We start from the raw sequence: 19,768 nt of genomic DNA, 5'->3' as shown, positions 1-19,768 counted from the left end.
TGACAGTGCTCTGCAGGGGGCTGCATCCGCTGGCGCCGTCCTGGGCCCTCCAGAGGGGAGGAAATGCAGGCCCTGCAGTTCTTGGCCTCACGCTTCCATTCACCTACCCGCAGGGGCTTCTCTACCGCGTCCTCCTGTGGTCATGCCAACCCAGACTCTGTCAGGGAGGGGACCCCGGCTGTAGTGATTTAGGGTCAGATGCCTGAACCCCCACCCCCCCCACCCCCATGGCCTTCGTGGACTCCGAGATTCAACGGGGGACTACGTGACCCAGAATTACACCCTAAGGAAGAAGCATGCTTCGATCACTTACTATCCCAAGTGAGAAAGCGCTACATACTTTTCACTTCCTTCTCTTGCCACAGACAGTTCTCTCCAGTGTTCTTTAGTTGCCGAGTGTGTGCGTGTGTGCGAGCATATATGTGTACACATATATACGTGTATATATATGCGTGCATATATACGCTGAACTCCGGCCGCGGCTCCCAGCAGCACCAGCCCCATCACCGCAAGCAACCCCACGCCACGCCTGCCCTCAGGGCCTCCTCCCTGGCTGCCCTGGGGCTGAGTGCGGCCGGTACCTGCCACGATCGGCTTGAAGCAGCCCTTGCACTTGGGGGAGTCCTCCCGAGTGGTGCACTTGTTGCACAGGATCTTGTTGTCCTTGGCCACGAAGGTCTCATTGGCCAAGGAGCGGAGGCACTTGGCGCAGCGGAAGCAGGTGTCGTGCCAGTAGCGGTTCTTGTAGTGCACCTCCTGGGAACCAAGCAGGGGGCCGGACGCCGTGAGCGGGGCCTCCCGTCACGATGACACGGTCCCTCACACCAGAGCCCGAGCGGAAGGGCCGGCGCCCCGTCCAGGTCCACCCTCGGCCCCGCCCACCCCCCGCGGCCGCTACCTTGGCGTCGGCGCCGATGGGCTTGCGGCACTCCACGCACGTGTTGGCGCAGAACTTGTCGAAGCACTTGAGGCAGCAGTGGTGGCCGTCCTTCTGCACGTACTTCTTTCCCTGCAGGGCGTCCCTGCAGTAGTGGCAGTTGAATTTCTCAGCCATGGTGCCCACCTTGTAGCTGGAGGGACCTGCGGGGGACGAGCAGGTGGGACAAATGACCAACGGGAAGGCCGGAGCGTGGCCCGAGGGGCTCTGGGGAGGCCACCACGGGACCCAGGTGACAGGCGCTTCACCGTGACTCCTGCGATGAAAGCGCCCCGCGGTGAGGCCCCGGGGCCCCGGGAGAGAGAGTCCCGCTGGGCCATCCCACCACAGCGCTGCCTCACAGAGGACACTGGGGGAGGGGGACAAGGGTTCTGGTGGGCACGGGGCCCCAAGTGGTGGGGTGAGTGAGGGCAGGGCTGGGACGGGGCAGGCAGGAGAGGGGAGGCCGAGCCTACACCAAAGGACAAGGACACAGCTCTCTGGGCCGAGTCTGCAGGCGGGCAGCCCAGCTGGCAGGGAGGGAGGTGCCCAGGCCCTCACTAGAGACCGAACCAGGAACCCCCGCCTACAACTTCCTCGTCGGGGAGAGCATCCTCCGGACGCCCGGCTGTCCTCCTCCCTGCAAAATGCAGTTCATCTGAACAGAAACATACTGCTGACTCTGGACCACGCTAGGCACGTAAGCAATGCTTATTAATTTATTTTAAATGTCCGCTTTTATTTTAAATCTGCCAGAGCACTTTTTAATCCCTGAAAAGATCCTAAAGAATTATTTCCAAGATAGTTTACTGACTTTTGAGGCCCAAGCAATCAGGCAAGAGAGGACTTATTTAAAAGGCACTCTTGACGCATACCGGCCAGTTTTGCAAATGTGAACTATCTGTCACAGTGACATTCGGTTTTGTGATGCGCCAAAATCAAATCCCCCTTTGTTTAAGCAACTAAGGGTCAATACAGTCAATGAACTACACGATTTAGGACATTTGCAATTTTAAAGTATAATCTGGGGGAAAATGGTTATTCCAAGAACCCCCTCCATCGCCTTCATATGAACTACTCCGTCCCACCCCGCCCCCGCCCCCGGAATCACAGGCACTAAAAAGCACTCTGTTAATCCTGCCACCAAAGAGGTACCAAATGTGAGTTTCTATTAGCTCCCAACTTCTGTAAGCAGACGCTAATTTCTTCCTCTCTCCCTGAGAAAGAAACTTACACGGGTAAACAGACAGCAATTATTTAATTTGCCCAGGAAACAGGAAAACAGAGACTATTTCTCCAGCTACCCACAAACGTGGTTATTGTGCAAGCGAACACCCCAGGAGTAATTTAGAGAGAAAGAACGAGGGAAAAGAAACGAGCAGTTGCCCGGTACTCACCACAGCTCTTCCACTAACTGGCCAGCCCCAGACTCCCACTTTGGGTCCCATTCCCAGTTTTTTTAATACAAACACATGTCCAAGTTGTTTGGATCCTGTTGCCGTAGGCAACCAAACAGCAGAGTGAGCTAAGGAAACCACACCCTGTGTCTGAGCACCGCCGGGGCTGGGCTGAGGCGGCGGACTCGCACTCAGACCGGCCTCCGACAAGGGCAGGTGGGCAGCACCCCCAGGCCCGCCGGCTCCTGCTCCCGCACACAGACCCCTGAGCACTGAAGCCAAGGAGTGACAGTCTTGTGCGAAGACAGGTGCTTGGGACAGTCGTGTCCCAGCTCAGAGATTTACTGAGACTACAGAACGGTTCTTACTGGCACTTTTCCCCCAAAAGAAAACCGGGGTGTTCCCTTACATAACTGGGTTAGAAAGGAAAAGTAGAGCCATGATGAAACCAGGGTCTATCTCCTTGAACTACGCGCTGTTTACTTAAGGCAGCTTTTAAACTGTCTTTAGCCCCCGTGTACACTGGAAAGAGCGCCTGTCACAGGGATAGAATGTTGAAAATCACTCTCCTTAATTCATTCTTGTTGGCCTTTCACATGTCACATAAAATCCTTGTCTTATTAGCTCTTCCATATTGAAATTGTGCACTCAGCGAAGATTTACTTTCTTGTTTAGAGCTGTGTAGAGAAACCAAATAAATCTCCGGTAACAGTAAGTGCCAGGAAATTAAATTATCAGTGGGTCCTAAATGCCATTTGGCAGGAAGTCAGAATTTGTAAGATTAGACAGCGCTGGCTTCCTGCGTGGCTAGAGACTATCTTCTTGGACCACATTTGAAAATCCCTCCTCTCTTACCGAAGTCTCTATTTAGAGTAAGTCTGAACCCAACTCATTTTAATATCACTCTCTTTTGATGTCATTCAAAGAAGAAATGGATTCTAAATATTTCTATACTAGAGTACCATACAGAGACCCACCTAAGGGATGGTTCTGTCTCATGGTATTTCTGAATCCTAGCTTTATGGTAAAAATACAGGTATTTATGTCATACAAAAAAACAAACTACCAGAAGACACAGTGAATTCCATTTAGAGCTTTTGGAGAGAAGGAAAACCACTATGGTTTCATACTACCAGAGAGATCTTACCTGCCAAGCCTTTCCCACCTTAAAACCACATACTTTCAAACTATTATTTTACCAACGCCAAGTTCTTCATTGGTTATTTTCATCGTTCTAGAACACGACTCGCCCAAGAGTTTCTAGGCACCCACACGATGAACTAATCCATGGCTCAGCAATGAACATGGCAGAACCAGAGAGTGTTGAAAATGGAGTCACTGAATCTGTTCACCACTTTATCACACCTACAGTGCAGGGTCGTAAAACCAAGCAGAAGGGAAATTCAGTGAATACCACTAAGGAAAGTCCCACCACTTGGTGTTTTTGAGTCCTAGCTGTAGGCATTATTATTTTTTCTTTCTTCAGTATGAAAAGCCCAGGGTCATCTCATATTCCCCGCCAATGCATACTTAAACCCAGAGAGCGTGTATCCAGATGAGTGACAGATTTCAAAGGGCACACCCTTTAGAACAGCTTTCCACAGCTGCCTCGAGCCTCTTTCATGTGTGTGCGAACACTTATTTGTCAAGATAAAATAGGCACTTCTAGGAATGCAGGCTCTATTGCCTAATAAGTAAACAGGCTGGAAATACTTAAAGCATGTTAACAATGTCGATGTCAAATTCATGAACTTTAGTACTTTTTTTTGCAATAAATCCAGTAAGTGGAACTTTGGGCAACGGGAATGAGCTTACCTTGTGGTTTTCTAACCTTATGATTATTTGGTCCAAAACTATTTCAAACCTTCGCACAGTGTACTTAGGAAGAAGTTGGAGTAATACATTCCTGCTGATGAGATAGTTACCACATCAGACCTCTGCATAAAATATGGACAATGTGCAGAAGAGCAAAATATTTCGTTACTACTTATCCTCTAAGAGGTTAACAACTCTAAGAAAACGGCTTATAAATGACGACGCTGACAGAGGTTCCTAAAAGACAGCAAATACCCTGATTTGTGGGCTGCACCAAATGAGTCACAGTTAAGCACTGACTTCATGAGGAGAGAAAAGCTCTACACTTTCCTTTCTTTCCCCTTGTTAGAAATAAAAGAATAGAGGGAAAAAAATGAAGGTGGCATTTTCACGTCCTCTTTGGGGCTCTCTTCAATCTTAGTGAATGACATAGACTTAGGTGTATCTCTTAGGGAATAATTTTTTACCCCCTTAGCAATTTGTAAGTACATGAAATACAAAACCTTTTAACCTTCCAAAACTTCCAGATCTGTTTGCCTTGACCTATTGCTGTTATCTGGGAAAGGGCGTCATCAATCGTGAGATGAAACACTGGATACATACCAGTAGGACACTACTTCCCTTCCTGCCTTTGTCCAGGACATGTTTGCCCCAGGGAAGCTCTCTGACTAGTCATTTTATAACAAAGATTTCTGTTTTAGAAAATCAGGGGGCAGCGCCTGTGACCCTAAGGTGCTGATGTCTAACTGACAGTCCTTTATAAGACTTAGCTGGTTGGAATGCAGTTGGAAATGTGTCAAATTTTAGGTATTTATTCCAAGATGGTAGCCTGATTTTCTTGCTATGCCTGCTTCAAAAGACACATCATTCTTCACTTAATAAACAAGCTTCCTCTTTCAGAAAATTCCTGAAGTACATCCAACGTTCTAAGAGGGGCCTATATAAACCTCAGTGTCTCAGTAAAAAGTTTGGCTTCCGATTTAATCATGTACACATACAAGAAATATAACATTGCAACATCTGTTGTTTTTTTTTTTACTATAAACCTCATTAGAGAAGATCCAATTTGTATTTAATAATCTTGTTTCTGCTTTATATGTATTCTCTCATGGATTTCTTGCTAATCTTCATTTTTCCCCTCCTGCCCAAGTGGCTCAAAATAAGAATATTTAGGGAAAAAGTGAGTATTATGACTAGGTAGCATTTTTCTAACTATGTGCTTTCCCCGAGTGGTATAATGTACAGTATAAACAATGAACAGCAACTCAAATGGGAAAATATGCAGGTTATTTCTGGTCTGTTAATGGCTAAGTGCAACATACCAGGACGTTAGTCACTCCACGTATGAGAACATTCAACACACGGAACGAAGCCTTCGCTGATGAAAGGGAGGCTTGCGCAGCAGTCGCGCCTGCGCACCTGGAGGCGCCGCCCCACGCGGAGGATAAACACCTGCACAGCTGCGACAGGGAGGGGCTCACGAGTCACTGAAAAGTGGGCTTTCAGAGAATTGCACAGAAAATCGGAAAGTGGTTTTTCCCTTACAAACAGACCAGGTAACAGTTCCATGTTATTAGCAACTCCGCCGGTACGCTGCGTTTAGGAAAACCCCCGCCAACTCTCCTTTGGCTTGCTGGTCACAGGTAACCCGGTTTAGATGACACCCGGGATCAGGAGGGCTGCATAGAGATGATCAAACGAAACATTACGTGCCCCTGAACTTACCCCGGGCAGATCCTATGCCAGAGCCACTCTGTCCTGACACAGGGCTTTTCTGAACGTCGCACACAATACGTGCAGCACGTTCTGCCTCTCGCACCGCAGAGAAAGGGCTTCTGACCTGGTAGCCAACACAACATGTGTTTTCAGCTTTTCTAGTTGTGGCAAAGTAGCAGGCGGTCGTTTGGTGGTCATTGAAAGTACAAGACGTTCAGTTTCACCCTCGACCAAGGCTTCCGACTACCACTTTCCAGTTATTTCAGGAAGTCAGTCCACCGGGTCTGCTCCCCTCGCCCACCCGTTCCCGTCACACCCCTGCCTGGAGAGGATGCTGGGTGACTTCACTGCCCTCCCACCCACCCCGTCCTCAACCTGAAAAGCCAAAGGGTAAAGGAATGAAATCTGCACAACTCTGCAGATGGTAAGTGTTCAATAACAAAAGGATCAATTCTTGTCCTTGAAACGTCCTCTCAAGTATGTGGACGGTCCCTAAAAATGGTTCTCATCCATCCAATTATCCGAGCCTCTATTTTGTCCACACAAAGTCCATTTCAGGGTACTGTGGGGCTTCTTTCTGTGAGCACTTCTTTCTCAACTGCTTTCACGGACCTATGAACCTAATGTAACACAAGATGATAGTTCCTGATTTTAAAAATCATCTAGAAGGTGTCAGTAATCTGTCTAGTCACAGTTATAGCCTCCAGATTTACTATAAGAATAATGTCACGATTTGGTGCACTTTAAAAATCAAGGTTGGGTGTGTTATAAATATGTCACCTTTGAGATACATTTCCCTATTCTGTCATTTAATTAGTAAATACAACGGGGAGTTAACGTGAGTTCAAGGTCCATTGGAACAACTGCTACAGCTGACTGTTGTCTACACCCAGAGAATATGTATGTTAGCCGATTACCACAATCTCAGGCGTGTGGTGCCATGTTTGTTAAATGGCTCCTGGGGGGTGGGGAGAAAAACAGACAGCTCTTGAACACTTGGGAACAGAGAAGACATTGCACACTGATTCATTAAAGCAGTGCATTCCATCACAGCATATTTGTTTTAAAACAACGAAAGAGAAATTTCTCAAAGTATTTCCATTGTTTAAGTATTGACAGGCAAAAAATATATATATATTGACAAGCAGTTACAAGCTTTCAAAATTAATTTTTCCAAAAGACTGCCGCTGATAATTATAATACTTTGCCCCTTAATCTGAAAGCTGGGAGATGGGACGAAGTGCCTGGTTGCTACGAAAGGGGACTGTTACTTAGGCAGAGGGCAGCAGAGCCACGGCGACATTCCTGGCTTCGCAGGAGAGAGCGGCAGCAGGCTGACTCCGGAGAACCGGGCTTTCTGGGGAAACTGGCTGTCCTTCGGTCCCCATCCCGGGGGAGTCTTGGCCATGGCCCAGGGGCTTCCTCAATGTCAGGAAGACTCTCACGGTAATGACGGTCTAGAAGTTCCGAACCTTTGCCCCTTTTTCTGATCAGAACAATTAATAACCTACGTGTCATATCAGAAGTATCATAGCAATTTCTTCAGGAAGAAAAAACATTGAAAAGATGTTCTTCTCCTTTTCTGAGAAAAGGAGAAGATGTGGTTAAGTCAGTATGGACTTTCTTAGTTATAAATCTTCCTCCTTCCAGCTCCATATTCGATTGACCTTTTCTAAACACTTTAAATTCGATTTATAGCACTGTCAAGATGAAGATTTGTATCTTATAAATAATAAAAAACTGCCTAAAACAACAAAGAAAACCTCCTTCCTCATACAGTCTCTTTCAGCTTCATAAGATGTCCTGGAAAATGTACAATACAGTAGTATGTTTATACATTAAAAAAAAATAAGGCACTCAAACTGCTGATTTTACTTGAATAAGAATAATCTTTTGTCTTGGAAACAGCATTCGAAGAAGGCAAGGACAGAACAGAGACGAGCTATGATTTACTATTTAGACAAGGCTAAAATCATTTTGTCGAAAAGTATCTTTTAGACAAATCATAAGATTCAGTGCCCAAATAAAATTGTGCTTCCTAGAAGATAAAGAATATGAAGCTTTTACCTGAGTGTCTATGGGAAGCCATGGCTTAGAGACCAAGTTCAGGAGCAGCACCTAGACCAGTCTTCCCTCAAGCCCAGCTGATAAGGCTGTGTGGCTCAGTTGTGAACATACATTTAAGGGGAAGCGGCTAACACAAAAATAACCAAGAGCAGATGGCCCACCCCTCCCCAGAGATCACAACCTTAATCCCACTAGAAAATTCTTAACCATTTTAGGTGATCCAAGGGAGAAGAATAGGACCCAGTAAAAATACCAAACACTACATATAAATACCTGTGGGGCTACTCAGCATCCAAATTAGCTCCAGAGCCAGAGAGGCCACATAGAAAGTGATCCCTGTACCGGAATAAAATTTGGACTCGGCTCTGGCATACCTTAACGCTGAGCCACCCTCATTAATCCACTTTATATGCCTAAAGAGCTTGCATTTGGTCCTTTGAAGAATTCATTTTTGTGCTGTTAATGATAAAAGTAACTACAAGAGACAGACTTATGCTACCAGTGTAATTAAAAGCGATTAGACACTATGAATATACAGATCAAGGGCATTATCTCTGTCCTACTTGGTCTGCACCAGAGATCAGGAGAATACCGAAGACAGCAATCCTAGCCTCGTGTCTCCTTAGTGTCAGAGCAGGGCAGGAGGGAGAGACATACACGCCCGCTATGTACACCAAGGAAGAGACATTGTCCCACAAACGAAATCTCTCGCTCTTCACTGTCAGGAACAATGAATGTTAAAAATATGGACGAAAACATGGCGCCCTAACATGCTGTAACGGCTCAACAGGCCATCCAGTGGCCGGAGGCTGGTCATCGGGATGGAGCTCCAGGCGAGCCGAGGTTCTGAGGAGGGCCTGTGAGTCCCCCCCAACCAGCCCCCGTCCGGGTCCTCCTCTAGCCTCATCCCTGCCCCCCTCGCCCTCATGCCTCGCTGGCCCCTGCGCCCTCCAGACACGCCCCACCTCAGGGTCCTGGCGGCCATCCCCTCAGCACGGAGCCTCTCACGGCTGCTCCTCTGCTTCCTTCAAGGCTTTGCTCCAAGTCGCTTTTGCAGTGCCGTCTTCTTCGGCCACCCTGTTTAACATCGCAAACATGCTCCCCGCCCCCGCTCTCCCTACCTCTTCCCCAATTTGTTCCCCGCAAAAACTCTATGTTGAAAAAATGAATTAAAAGACGTGGAAAGTGTTAATCAAGTCACATATGAAACGGAAACGTGGTCCCACCTGGAACCCAAAAGTGGCTTCAAGCCGTTGAACTTCAAGGAAAGGGGACGACCTGCGCTCCGGGTCAGGCCACGTCTCGCCTAGCGCTTGTCACTGGTGTCACCCTCTTCATGCATCTTCCCCCCAGGCTGAGGGCCGGGGTCATGCTTTACTTGGCTTCCTGCTCCCAGAACCAGCAGGTAAGCGATACACGCTTCACGATGAATGAATCAATGAGCTTCACGGCTCTTATGCTCTTCAAACGTTTAATGAAAAGTTATTCTAAATATATTTTGGACCCTTAAATGTAAAACTGACTAAAAACACAGCAATGTTGTTATATACGGGTTATATGAAACATGCTCAAGAGAAACAGCTGAACTGTCTTGGATTATTAAAGTATGGTATGCATTCAACTTAAAAAAAAAAGTTATTCTAAAAGATAGCTAAAACTGTCGGTAACTCCTAGTTAGCTGGAAAATGATGTAACAGTAAAACCCCGGACGTTACAGGCAGATTTATTACATGTCAAAAAAATAGAAATAAAAAAACAGGAGAGAAAGCCTGGGAAAAGAAGGGAAGGGGCACTGCGCTCCCAGCGCGCCTCCGCAGCCTCTTGCTTATCTCGGCTGATTGCGTTCTGGCAGGGAGACCGGCCAGTCTGAACGACGCCACGCCCCTCAAACAAACTCAAACTTTTCACCCAGAGGAAACGCTCTTAATTTATTAGAGGATTAACCTTTACTAAATTTTCGGTTTTAGTGAGGTGTATTTTTAGGTAGAGCTGAGGTGTTTTTAAACGCCCCTCTCGCCGTGCCATGAACGATAAGCTCAGCGCGCCCAAGGCTCTCCTCCACGAAGTGAAAGGTGACAACGGACTACGGACAGACCAAGAGCCATATAAAATGAGCAAATAAACTGAAATCTCTTTTGCCCGAAACACGAGGAAAAACACAAAAACAAGAGGACTGCTTTCTGACCATGCATCAGTTAGCCACTCCGACCAGCCGGGCTGAGCCGGGAGCCCGGACGACGACGACAGCATTCACTCTGCAGTCTGCACCAACCAGGTGAAGTCGGCCTCCCGAAGAACTTCATGCGGTATGACCAGCGCCTGCTCTGACATCTGTCCCCACTGCCCATGTCCTCAAGTCACAAAGCTGTAACTTTCACAAAACCAAAACAGCGAAGGCCCTCTGTCAGCTGAAAATCAATTTCTCAGCAAGAAGAGTCGGGGGCTCAGTGGTTCAGAAACTCTGACGGTCCCTCAGCAGACACCCGAACGGGCACCAGTTTCATCAACGTCTGAGCCACCTTCATTTCACATCACACGTTATGTGTGTACCAGCATCCCTAATAATCACTGTACTGTTTACAAAGCACCTTCATATGCTGTTGGTGGGGCTGGCTGGTGTTTCAGGAACAAATCTCTTCAGCGTCTGAAGGCCGCATTTCGGGCCTTCCGGCCTCCCCTGCTCCAGCGAACATCAGGATGACTTCTGAGTGAGCGCCGGGCATCACAGCTCCTCGGCCCCCTCTCGCCTGAGAACCCCCGAGACTCCACTTGCCTCAGGTTATCTACACACTCTTGTCCTCCAACCACGCTGCACTTACATTTAACCCGCCTTTGGCTCGACCTGTAGATAGTACCACCCCACCTATTCGTTGATTTTATAAGAACACTTGCTGAACACATGTCCTACTGTGCAGTGCAAGATGTCTTGCTGGTCACAAAGAATAAGAGACAGTCCTTCCTTTGCAGTGTACCAAGATCAACCTACAGATGACTAGCACACAAGGCACAGCACGGTGAGTATGACAAGACAGATGGAAAGTGGTGCCGAGATTTATCACAGGCAGAGATCACATCGGGTTTGGGGGATCGGACAAGACTAGATGGCTGGGATGGTACGTGCCCTGGGCCCTGAAGAACGGGGGATACTGCAGCACGCAGAGAAGGGCAGGGGCCATTCCAAGAAAGGGTACAGTGTGAGCAAAGGTACGAGCAGAGCAGGGCCCGCTCCAGAGGCAGGATGCAATCCCCTGCAGGCGGGAGCGCAGGACGAGAGCACGGTGGCACACACAGCCACATGCAAGGGGAGAGCACAGCCTGGCAAGGAATGGCGCGGGCAACAGCCTGAATGAGGGCACCCAGGGCAGTGGGCACGGAGAGGAGGGCTGGAAGGGACACCGTGGGGCAGGACCAAGAGGACGGCTTAGGTATGTCAGAGGGGGAGGAGCCGTGAGCCCTCTGAGGTCGTGATTCTGGGTGATCGGGGAAGCGATGGGGGACGTGGGAGGCGGAGCCGGTGTGGGGAAAAACGGCACTTTATTTTGGGCTTTATAAGGAGGTTCTTCTGAGATGTCAACAACTAAGCCCCTTTAATAGGGTCCAAGTTGTCAAGCCAAGAGAGAAACAGGGATGAGGGTGAGGTTCCAGTGGAATCATGTTTGTGGGGATTCTTGCCCTGCAATCGAACCTCAGAATCTCTACCTCGCAAATACCACTGGGAGGATCAAACTTCCAAAGTTCAAAGGGGTGCAACCTAAGAGTCAAACATGACAAATTCAGTGACCTAGTTGGCCCACATCTTGGGAGTTCCTCACTCACGGCTTGGCTTGTGGTCACCCTTCTCCCCTGACTGTAGTTTTCTTCTCCCGAAGAAATCTGAAAACTTGCTCAGGTTCACTTACTGGCTGTGAGTCGCCACCAGAGGCAAGAGAATGATAACAAGCTGGAATGGAGTCTTTGTGGATGTATCAGTGGTTTCATCTGAATTTTTCTCTTCCCTTCTTCCTCTTCTCCCCATGCCTACTACTAATGCATTAACACACGGCAAGTGTTTTCTCAGTATAACTTTGTCAGACTCCCCAGTCCCTCCACCAACAATTTTCCCGAGCGACTCCAACCGCGAGATTAAGGCACCTAGTAATGCACCGAGACACGATGCGATTCCATGCTGAGCACTCCAGAGTATTTCTTGTCCTATGTGCTCTTGCCAGAAAAAGCCCAGGACAGCTTCTGCCATCTCATGTTCCTGTCAACCTTCAGAGTGGGAAAGGGTACTTTTTCTTACCGAGTAGCCAAATTTTGCATAGTCACCGCTTAAGTGTCACAACTCAGTGTCACCACCAGTCAAAGAATAAAACGAGGGGACCCCCCTCGAACCACACGAGGGGCAATTATATCAGGTAAGGCCCGAATGAAAGCAAACCTGGAATTCTTCCTCCCCAAAGGGCCTCTGAATCTCGGAGCGAAGGAGAAAGGGTGGCTATGAAAGGGGAAGACCTGTTACAAATGAGATAAGATACATGAAACAGAAGACCCTGGAAATGGCCAAGCACCTTGGAAGTGCTAATTCATTCCAGTGAAGGCCTGTTCATTTCACAATTCACCCAGGCTTAGAAAATCTCCGTGTAAGACTCAGAGATTAAGCATTTAAACACGTGCCGTGGCCTCTGCCATTTGATTTTTGAAAATGTCATTCCATGATTAGTAACAGTGTTAAATGTCTCCTGTCCCCAAAGCCTGCCCCTTCCTATACCGCTCCTAGACTCTTGCCAAGATGTAGGAACTGTACCAACCGCACCCGAGAGATATTTCCGTGGGCTTCTAACCAGAAATCACCATCAGGACAACATGAACAAATGACTTTCAAAGTTAGCCACTATGATGATCTCAGATTTAAAAATATATATTTGAAGTGGCACTTAAAAGAGGAAATAAAGAGAAAGTGATAAGAGAAACGAAACAGAAATCAGAAATAGTTTTAGAAGGAAATACACAATACAAATACAGAATTTCAGATCAGAGGAAAACGAGTATTTCATGAAACGGAGAAGCTTGTAGGGATAAATCTTTGTCATATTTTAGGTGTTAAAATTCTCTTCCAGTCTATTTCTACCACCACCACCCACTTGTGATATATCTGTTTTATTTCCACGTTGCCATGTGCCATGACTCAAAACACCCTTTCAATCATGCTAACTCCTGGCATTCACCAAGTCCACCTGTTATGGACATTTCAAGCCTCTGATAGATGCTTGAGAGCTAAACATTCCATGACCCTAGTCTATAATTTAGCCAGCTGATTAATATCCATAACAGGACAGAACAGCAAATCAAATAAGCTTCCATCTCCTTACTCTTAATTCTGCTACCTGGGACCGACTGCCTTGACCAGAGGTGTGATCATAATAACTCACGAGCCCTGCTTTGGGGTGTGAGATCTCAACTAGTAACATACAACCTGTGCTCATGTACCAAAGGACTGGAATTACTACATCCCCTCATTATGCACTGGTGCTTTCAACTCCGAAACAGGGGAAAGCCCCAGAATTCAGGGTAGAGGTTGGAAACACAAGTGGTTCTCTGGGGTTGGTCATGGGGCACAGAAGTGGGTGTGGGAGCACAGGGGGAGGAAGGGCGTCAAGCCGCGATCTGGCCATCACTCAGGAAGTCTAGATTTTGTCAGGCAACAGGGTTGACTGTTTGATAGCAGGGCCAATCGGGTTTCTGGAGGATTGAAAGCCTCACTTGGTCCCCATCTGCCAAGTTTCCCCGAGGGCCATTATTCGTCTGCCTGACCCAGGAGGGTGCTGGTCCACGGTGACTCATGTCTGGGAGAGCAAACGTGAAGATCTTTCTGCGGGAAGAGCTACCCTGTTGGCGAGGACAGGCACTATTACCGGGAAACTCAGTGGCGAGACGGGGGTAAAGGCCAGTGCGCCCTGCCGTGAGGTTACTGCCCCGTCCGTCTGTGCACGGGGAGGACGCGGCACGGGGGCACGGGCTCCACCTTCATCAAGACCGCATGATGACAGAGTCGGAAGTGACCGCAGAGGCCTCATCTTACGGACGGGAAACTAAGGCCCAGAGGCGGGCGGTGACTTCCTCACTGCGTTAGCAGCAGCTTCAGGTCTGGAACCCGGGTGTCGGGCCCCCCAGGGCGCCGCTCCGGGCACGTCACGCTGCCGCCAGCAAGGGCTCTACTCACGTCGCCGGAAAACCTGCACGCGGGTTTATTTATGCTCAATGGGGGTCACGGTCCCTTGACTTCTGGTCATCATCGGCAGAGGCTGGGTGCCTGAGTCACCGACACCGAGACTAAGGGACAGCTCTACGATCTGTGGATGAAAACACCTCGTAGGTTCTCTCACGCAAAGCCAGGGTCTAGTCAAAGTGACCGTACACTTCAGCCGAGCTCAGTGGGAAGCGGCAGCTGATACGGGGCCGAGAGAGCAGGGCCCGGTCGATGGAGGAGCAGAGGGTCTCCCTGGAACAGCTGGCACTCCAGAAGCACGAGCGAGTCGTTTCAAAGCTCTGGAAGTCAAGCAGCACGCTCACCGTGCCAGGCGGGCAGCACACGAACAGAACGACAGGGACACGAGGTCCAGCAAACACAGCCCAAGAAGGAGTCTGTGGCTGGAGTGGCAGAAGCCACCACAGGTCACGCGCTCGGAGAGATTACATCACGTTCACCTCAAACTCCAACGCTTCTTGTTGGTTTTCCAGCAGTGTGATAATCAAAGAGAACAAGCATGTGACTACGGACCGAGTGTAAACAAGACCAGATTGTCGGAGGTAGGGAAACCCAATGAACAGTGGTGGTGATCACTGCATTCAATGGAACTCAGGCGAAATGCTTTAGACTGGACCATGACTATTTTTGAAGGCTTCCACGAAAGAAATTCAAGTCTTAATTTTATATGAGATTGTTTGAGCAACCAACATTGTTCTAAGACAAATAACATAGAATTTGCCCTGGGTTTAATATGGGGTTGTTTTATAAAGTTTCAAGGGAATACAGCATAGTGGCTAAGGGCATGGACTCTGGAGCCAGAATGTCTAGAATCGACTCCTGCCTCCACCACTTAGTGGTTGTGTGCGAGCAAGTATTACTTAACTTCGCTGTGACTCAATTTGCTCATCTTTAAAATGGGGATAACAAGAGTACCTACCTTAACAGGGCTGTCATGAGAAATAGTAAATACTGGCAACATTTAGAACAGTGACTGGCACACAGTAAGCACAACGTGTTATTATTTATTCAATTTCACTCTAAAAATACGGATGTCCCAAGAAGCAGATTCCTGCAAAAGAGGAATTTATCCTCAAGTTTACCAATCCACAGGGGATATGTGGAAAGAGACAAGAGCTCAGGATCTTGGCCCAGAGCCCAGCTGCAAGGATTACGGGCCTGAGAATGACTGGGGCACCCAAGAACAATTCTGAAAGTCCTAGGAACTCAGAGGAATCAGCCCAGAGGGGAGAGCTGTACCTCCCATATGGACAAGGAGGGTTTATGAACACATGACGGAGACCTACGGAGAACAAAACTCTGCCCTTTCGATCCTCTAGTGAAAATAAAAGACCCACTAGGTCTAGGTCTCCTGCTCAGTCTTGGGCTGGGGAGGGATCTTCCCTACATCCCTCCTACAAGTAAGGGCCCAGTGAGCCCAATGGATGATCAGACCTTCCTACACGATGAATAAGGCCTTGCTTCGATGAGGCTAATTAACGAGGTAGGCCCCCTGCGGCTCACATCTCTGATCTTCAGTTGGCCTATGAAGATCAACAGTGAGAAGAGGCTGCCTGTATCACTGGGAGCCACAGCTCCGGCCAGAACACAGGTTAGTCTTGGATCGCGTGAGTTCATTCGGAATGAATGCCAAGGACACGCATCTGAAGACGCTATCTTCTTAGGCCACTTACAAGGAGAACTCAGCAGCTCGGCTGAGGTAAGGCTGCTTGGGGAGAGACTTCGCTTGAGTGAGCACAGTCAGGCCGAAAGTCTCAGGGCGGCAGAACTGAGATGTGCGTCGTCTACCCCACCCCTGAGCAAAGATACATTGTGCTCAACCCCCCATGCCCAACCCCAAGATGAGCTCAGGTTTAGGCACCTGGAGTTGGGAAGACTGACAGAAGACTGTTATCTGACCAACCTACGGACAGGCCGATGCTATGATGGCAACGGCCCAGCACCTGTGAACACTCCGTGACTAGGGGAAGAGAGGTCACAGAGTCAGGTCCACCGATCTCACCCGAGAGCCCTAAGGCTAACCCCCTCCTATTAGGAATGGCTCCTCAAACCCCGAGACTCAGCTTGACCCAGGAGAACCCAAGGAAGGGTGTGGGGCGGCTCACTGGCGAGGCAGGCTAGGGGCAGGAGTTGCTCTGACATCAGCTGCGGGGAGAGGAAGGGCAGCTGCTCCAAAGATTCTGAGGCTCCTTTAAGAACTCCCATAACCTTCTCTCCTCGTGGCAGGGAGTGGGGAAGGCCTGCAGCCACAATCTCTCCATCTCATATAACTGTAAATCCTTTTTTTTGGCTATTTTGCTTAAAATTCAATCAACCAGGGCTTCATGTGGGTTAACAATATTCCCCTAGAAAATAAAAAGATCCCTGGTGGGTGTTAGTGAAAGTAGCTAAAGGATACGAAGTCTTCCGGCGTCATCAGCGATACTACGTATAATATTTTACAACGGAAAGATTTCTTAGGTGGAAACTTAAGAAAGTTGTTCCTTGTTTAATATGCTCACAGTGATTCTTAAAGTTTCCATGTTCATGACTTCACCAAGTTGTTTTTTATTTTATTTAATGTGATACAATTTACACAACATAAAATTCATCCCTTTAAAGTGTACACTTCAGTGGGTTTTAGTACATTCATAAAGTTGTGCAACCATCAGCCTTATCTAATTACAGATCATTTTCATCATCAAAAAACAAACCCGATAGTCATCAGCAGTCACTCCCTATTCCCCCTCCCCCAGCCCCTGGCAACCACTAATCTACTTTCTGTCTCTGGGGATCTGCCTATTCTGGACATTTTCATACAAATGGAATCACACAATGTGTGACCCTTTGTGGCTGGTTTCTTTCACCTAGCATGTTTTCAAGGCTCATGCATGTTGTAAATGTGTAAGTACTTCATTCCTTTTTATTGCTGAATGATATTCCATCGTCTGGATATACCACACCCCATTTATTCATTCACCAGTTGATGGACATGAATTGTTTCTACTTTTTAGCTATTATGAAAAATGCTGCTGTGAACATTCTTTTTTGCACGTGGATTTATTGCATTTTTAAAATATCTATTGATGAAAAGGTAGTGAAAAGTCTTCCTCTCCTGCCGGCCCCAGACACCTATTTCCCCCCTCTCCATCAGGAACCAATGATACCGGTGTCTTATGTTTCCAGAGGTACTGGGCATATGAAAAGTAGGTGGCCATGTACACTTTTTTCTTTTTCCTTTTTTAAAAACGTAACAGTGATATACTATACATACTCTTCTACAGCTTGCCTTTTCTATTCAATATACTTTAGAGAGTTTCCATGTTAGTACATCAAGAGCCTCCACTTTTGTAACAGGTACATAGTATTCAACTGTGTAGATGGACCACAATTTACAGCTCGTTACTGATAGACATTTAAGTTGTTTCCAGCCTGTTATTACAAACAATGATGTAAGAAATACACAAAGTTTAAAACGATGGAATGAATCAACTAAAAAAAGTACTGTAGTGAGTTTGACCAGATTGCCTTCCCCTAATACCTGACAAGGGTCAGCTGCACTCAAAGAACCAGAGCTGTGATTTATTTACAAGGAAAGAGAGACAGAGAAAGGAAAAGGATGAAGGGATCTCAAGTGGATCAGGCAGCACCCACCAAGGCTTACTGAAGTGGTAGATTATTTTTGTTCAGGCAGAAAAGACGCCATCTGGAAATCCCATGCCAACTATGCTAAGGTTACCCTCAGCTAATAAGCCACACAGACAGGAAGTGGCTTTTAATTCCAAGTTGAGTGCTCTTTGCACCAAACCACAAGTCTTGGCCAATGAATTATAAGACAATAAACTGAGTCAAACGCTTATCCTGACAACGTACACACGTGCTCACTGTGGCGCACCGTGATGCACTGGTGACAACGGAGACGTTACCCCTTGAGATTAAGGAGGCGCTTAGCGTTCATCAAGTCTTTAGGTGGAAAAGCTATAAAGTACCTATGGTATTTGACTTTCAAGTGTTCACATTCTCTTCTTTATCTATTGAACAAAATGAAAGGTGGCTTCTCAGCCAGGGTCTGGAGCCAGCTGGGCTGGGCACGGGTGCCCATGCTCAGCACCAAGCTGGTGCAGCTGAGTCACGAGGCTGACCTTCACCTCGCCTGCCTGGAAGGCAACACTGCACACCTTCCTTATGGAAACCTGTCAGGGATTTTCCAGCTCTGTCTGCATCAGAGCTTTAAATGAACCCTGCAAGAAGAGTAGCTTGATGTCTGTCGTCTCAAAAGTCACTCTTTTCTGAAACGGGCACTTGGTTTTTAAAAGGTCGCATAACTAACGGAAGCCAGGTGACTCGTGCTCTGTGTGTCACTGATTTCGCAACTTAGATTGTACCTCCCTGTTTCTCCGACAAACAAGAAACAGAAGTGTCATTTGTACCCCGACTCCAATCTCACAGTGAACATTTAAAAAATTAACTCTTTGGGTTTCGGGAAAAGGGGTTCATGTTTATAAATCAGCATAATATATGTAAATCATTAAAAAGTATGTCTACCAGCAGTTTTTGTTCGGTGTTAAAATAGGGGTCCTCAGTCATGGTGTTGCAGCAGGTCAGTGTGGAGGACCAGGAGTATAATAAAAATTATACCGCTAATTCATTTCAATTCCCTTCCAACAGTCTACTCATTTAATGTCAGAAACACATGCTAAATACATGCTACATCAATGATCGTATTGGACAAGGAAGTGTACAGAGAAGAGACGAATTCAGGAGCTGTGAAACAGGACATTTAATTCTGAAAGTTTTAGCAAGTGCAAAATCAATTACAAGTTAATTCTGTCAAAGTAAACAGAGACAACGTTATAAAAGTTAAATTCATTTTAAGCTGGCATTTAATGAAAAGAACAGTGAACGTTTGGTTGGCTTCACTGTTTTGTAACTCAAGGAATGAGCAACAGATATGGAATCAAAAATCCCAGGTAGAATCCCTGACTCTGTTGACCTACTCACAAGCCAAGTTATTTTTTCTTCCTCATCGATCAAATGCGGACATGAATACCTGTCCTGCTCTCCCTATAGGATTTAATTTGGTTTTGGGAACCAAATTAAATCATGTGTGTCCAAGTACTGTATGAACTGAAAAGTAATGTCAAAATAAAATATCTGTAAAAGAAAAAATATATATAAAAATCAGGCTTTGTACCTAAGTAGACAGTGTCTTCTAATTTTTCGAGTGGATTTCACTTTTCACACGACTTACAAAATTTTCACAGTAAACACATACACAGTTATACACCATACACCATAAAATCTAGTAGCAGATCATTGTGAAAAGACTGGTGATCTCTCTCACATTAGCCTAAACTTCCAAGGATATAGAATTTAAAAAATAGTCATATGGGTATTTTAGTTTTACTCAGCATCTAGCTATTTAATCCTCTTGCTATTTAGTTAACGTTTGATTCTTTGCAAAGGCACAAGTAGCTGGGTACAAATGTATTATAAGCTAGCTCCACATAATCTTGGTTCTTTGCTTTGATCTGAAAATCAAAAGCATACTCCCCTGCCCGTTTGTAGAGGGTAATTTTTGCTGCTTTAAGTAACTGACATGGTTTATCCTTCATTCTTTACAAAGAGAAC

At 46.9% G+C, this 19,768-nt stretch overlaps 1 protein-coding gene across 4 annotated transcripts in view; it reads right to left on the bottom strand.

The window, feature by feature from the left end:
* Positions 1-19,768, bottom strand: part of FHL1 (four and a half LIM domains 1) — a 60,107-nt gene that overhangs the window by 3,510 nt on the left and 36,829 nt on the right. For 3 of the 4 annotated variants that reach the window (XM_082377960.1, XM_082377962.1, XM_082377963.1), the window contains exons 1-3: positions 7,912-8,068; positions 899-1,080; positions 582-756 (exon numbers count right to left, since the gene is read on the bottom strand). In XM_082377960.1, the coding sequence (XP_082234086.1) occupies positions 582-756; positions 899-1,080; positions 7,912-7,933 (379 nt within the window). In that variant the 5' untranslated portion in view covers positions 7,934-8,068. Of the gene's footprint in view, positions 1-581; positions 757-898; positions 1,081-7,911; positions 8,069-19,768 lie in introns of those variants that run through there. The other variant, XM_082377961.1, reaches the window with a different exon arrangement.

Source organism: Balaenoptera borealis (assembly GCF_965194805.1).
Source record: "Balaenoptera borealis genome assembly, chromosome: X".
Classification (NCBI taxonomy): domain Eukaryota; kingdom Metazoa; phylum Chordata; class Mammalia; order Artiodactyla; family Balaenopteridae; genus Balaenoptera; species Balaenoptera borealis.
This window is presented reverse-complemented; position numbering and strand designations above follow the sequence as displayed.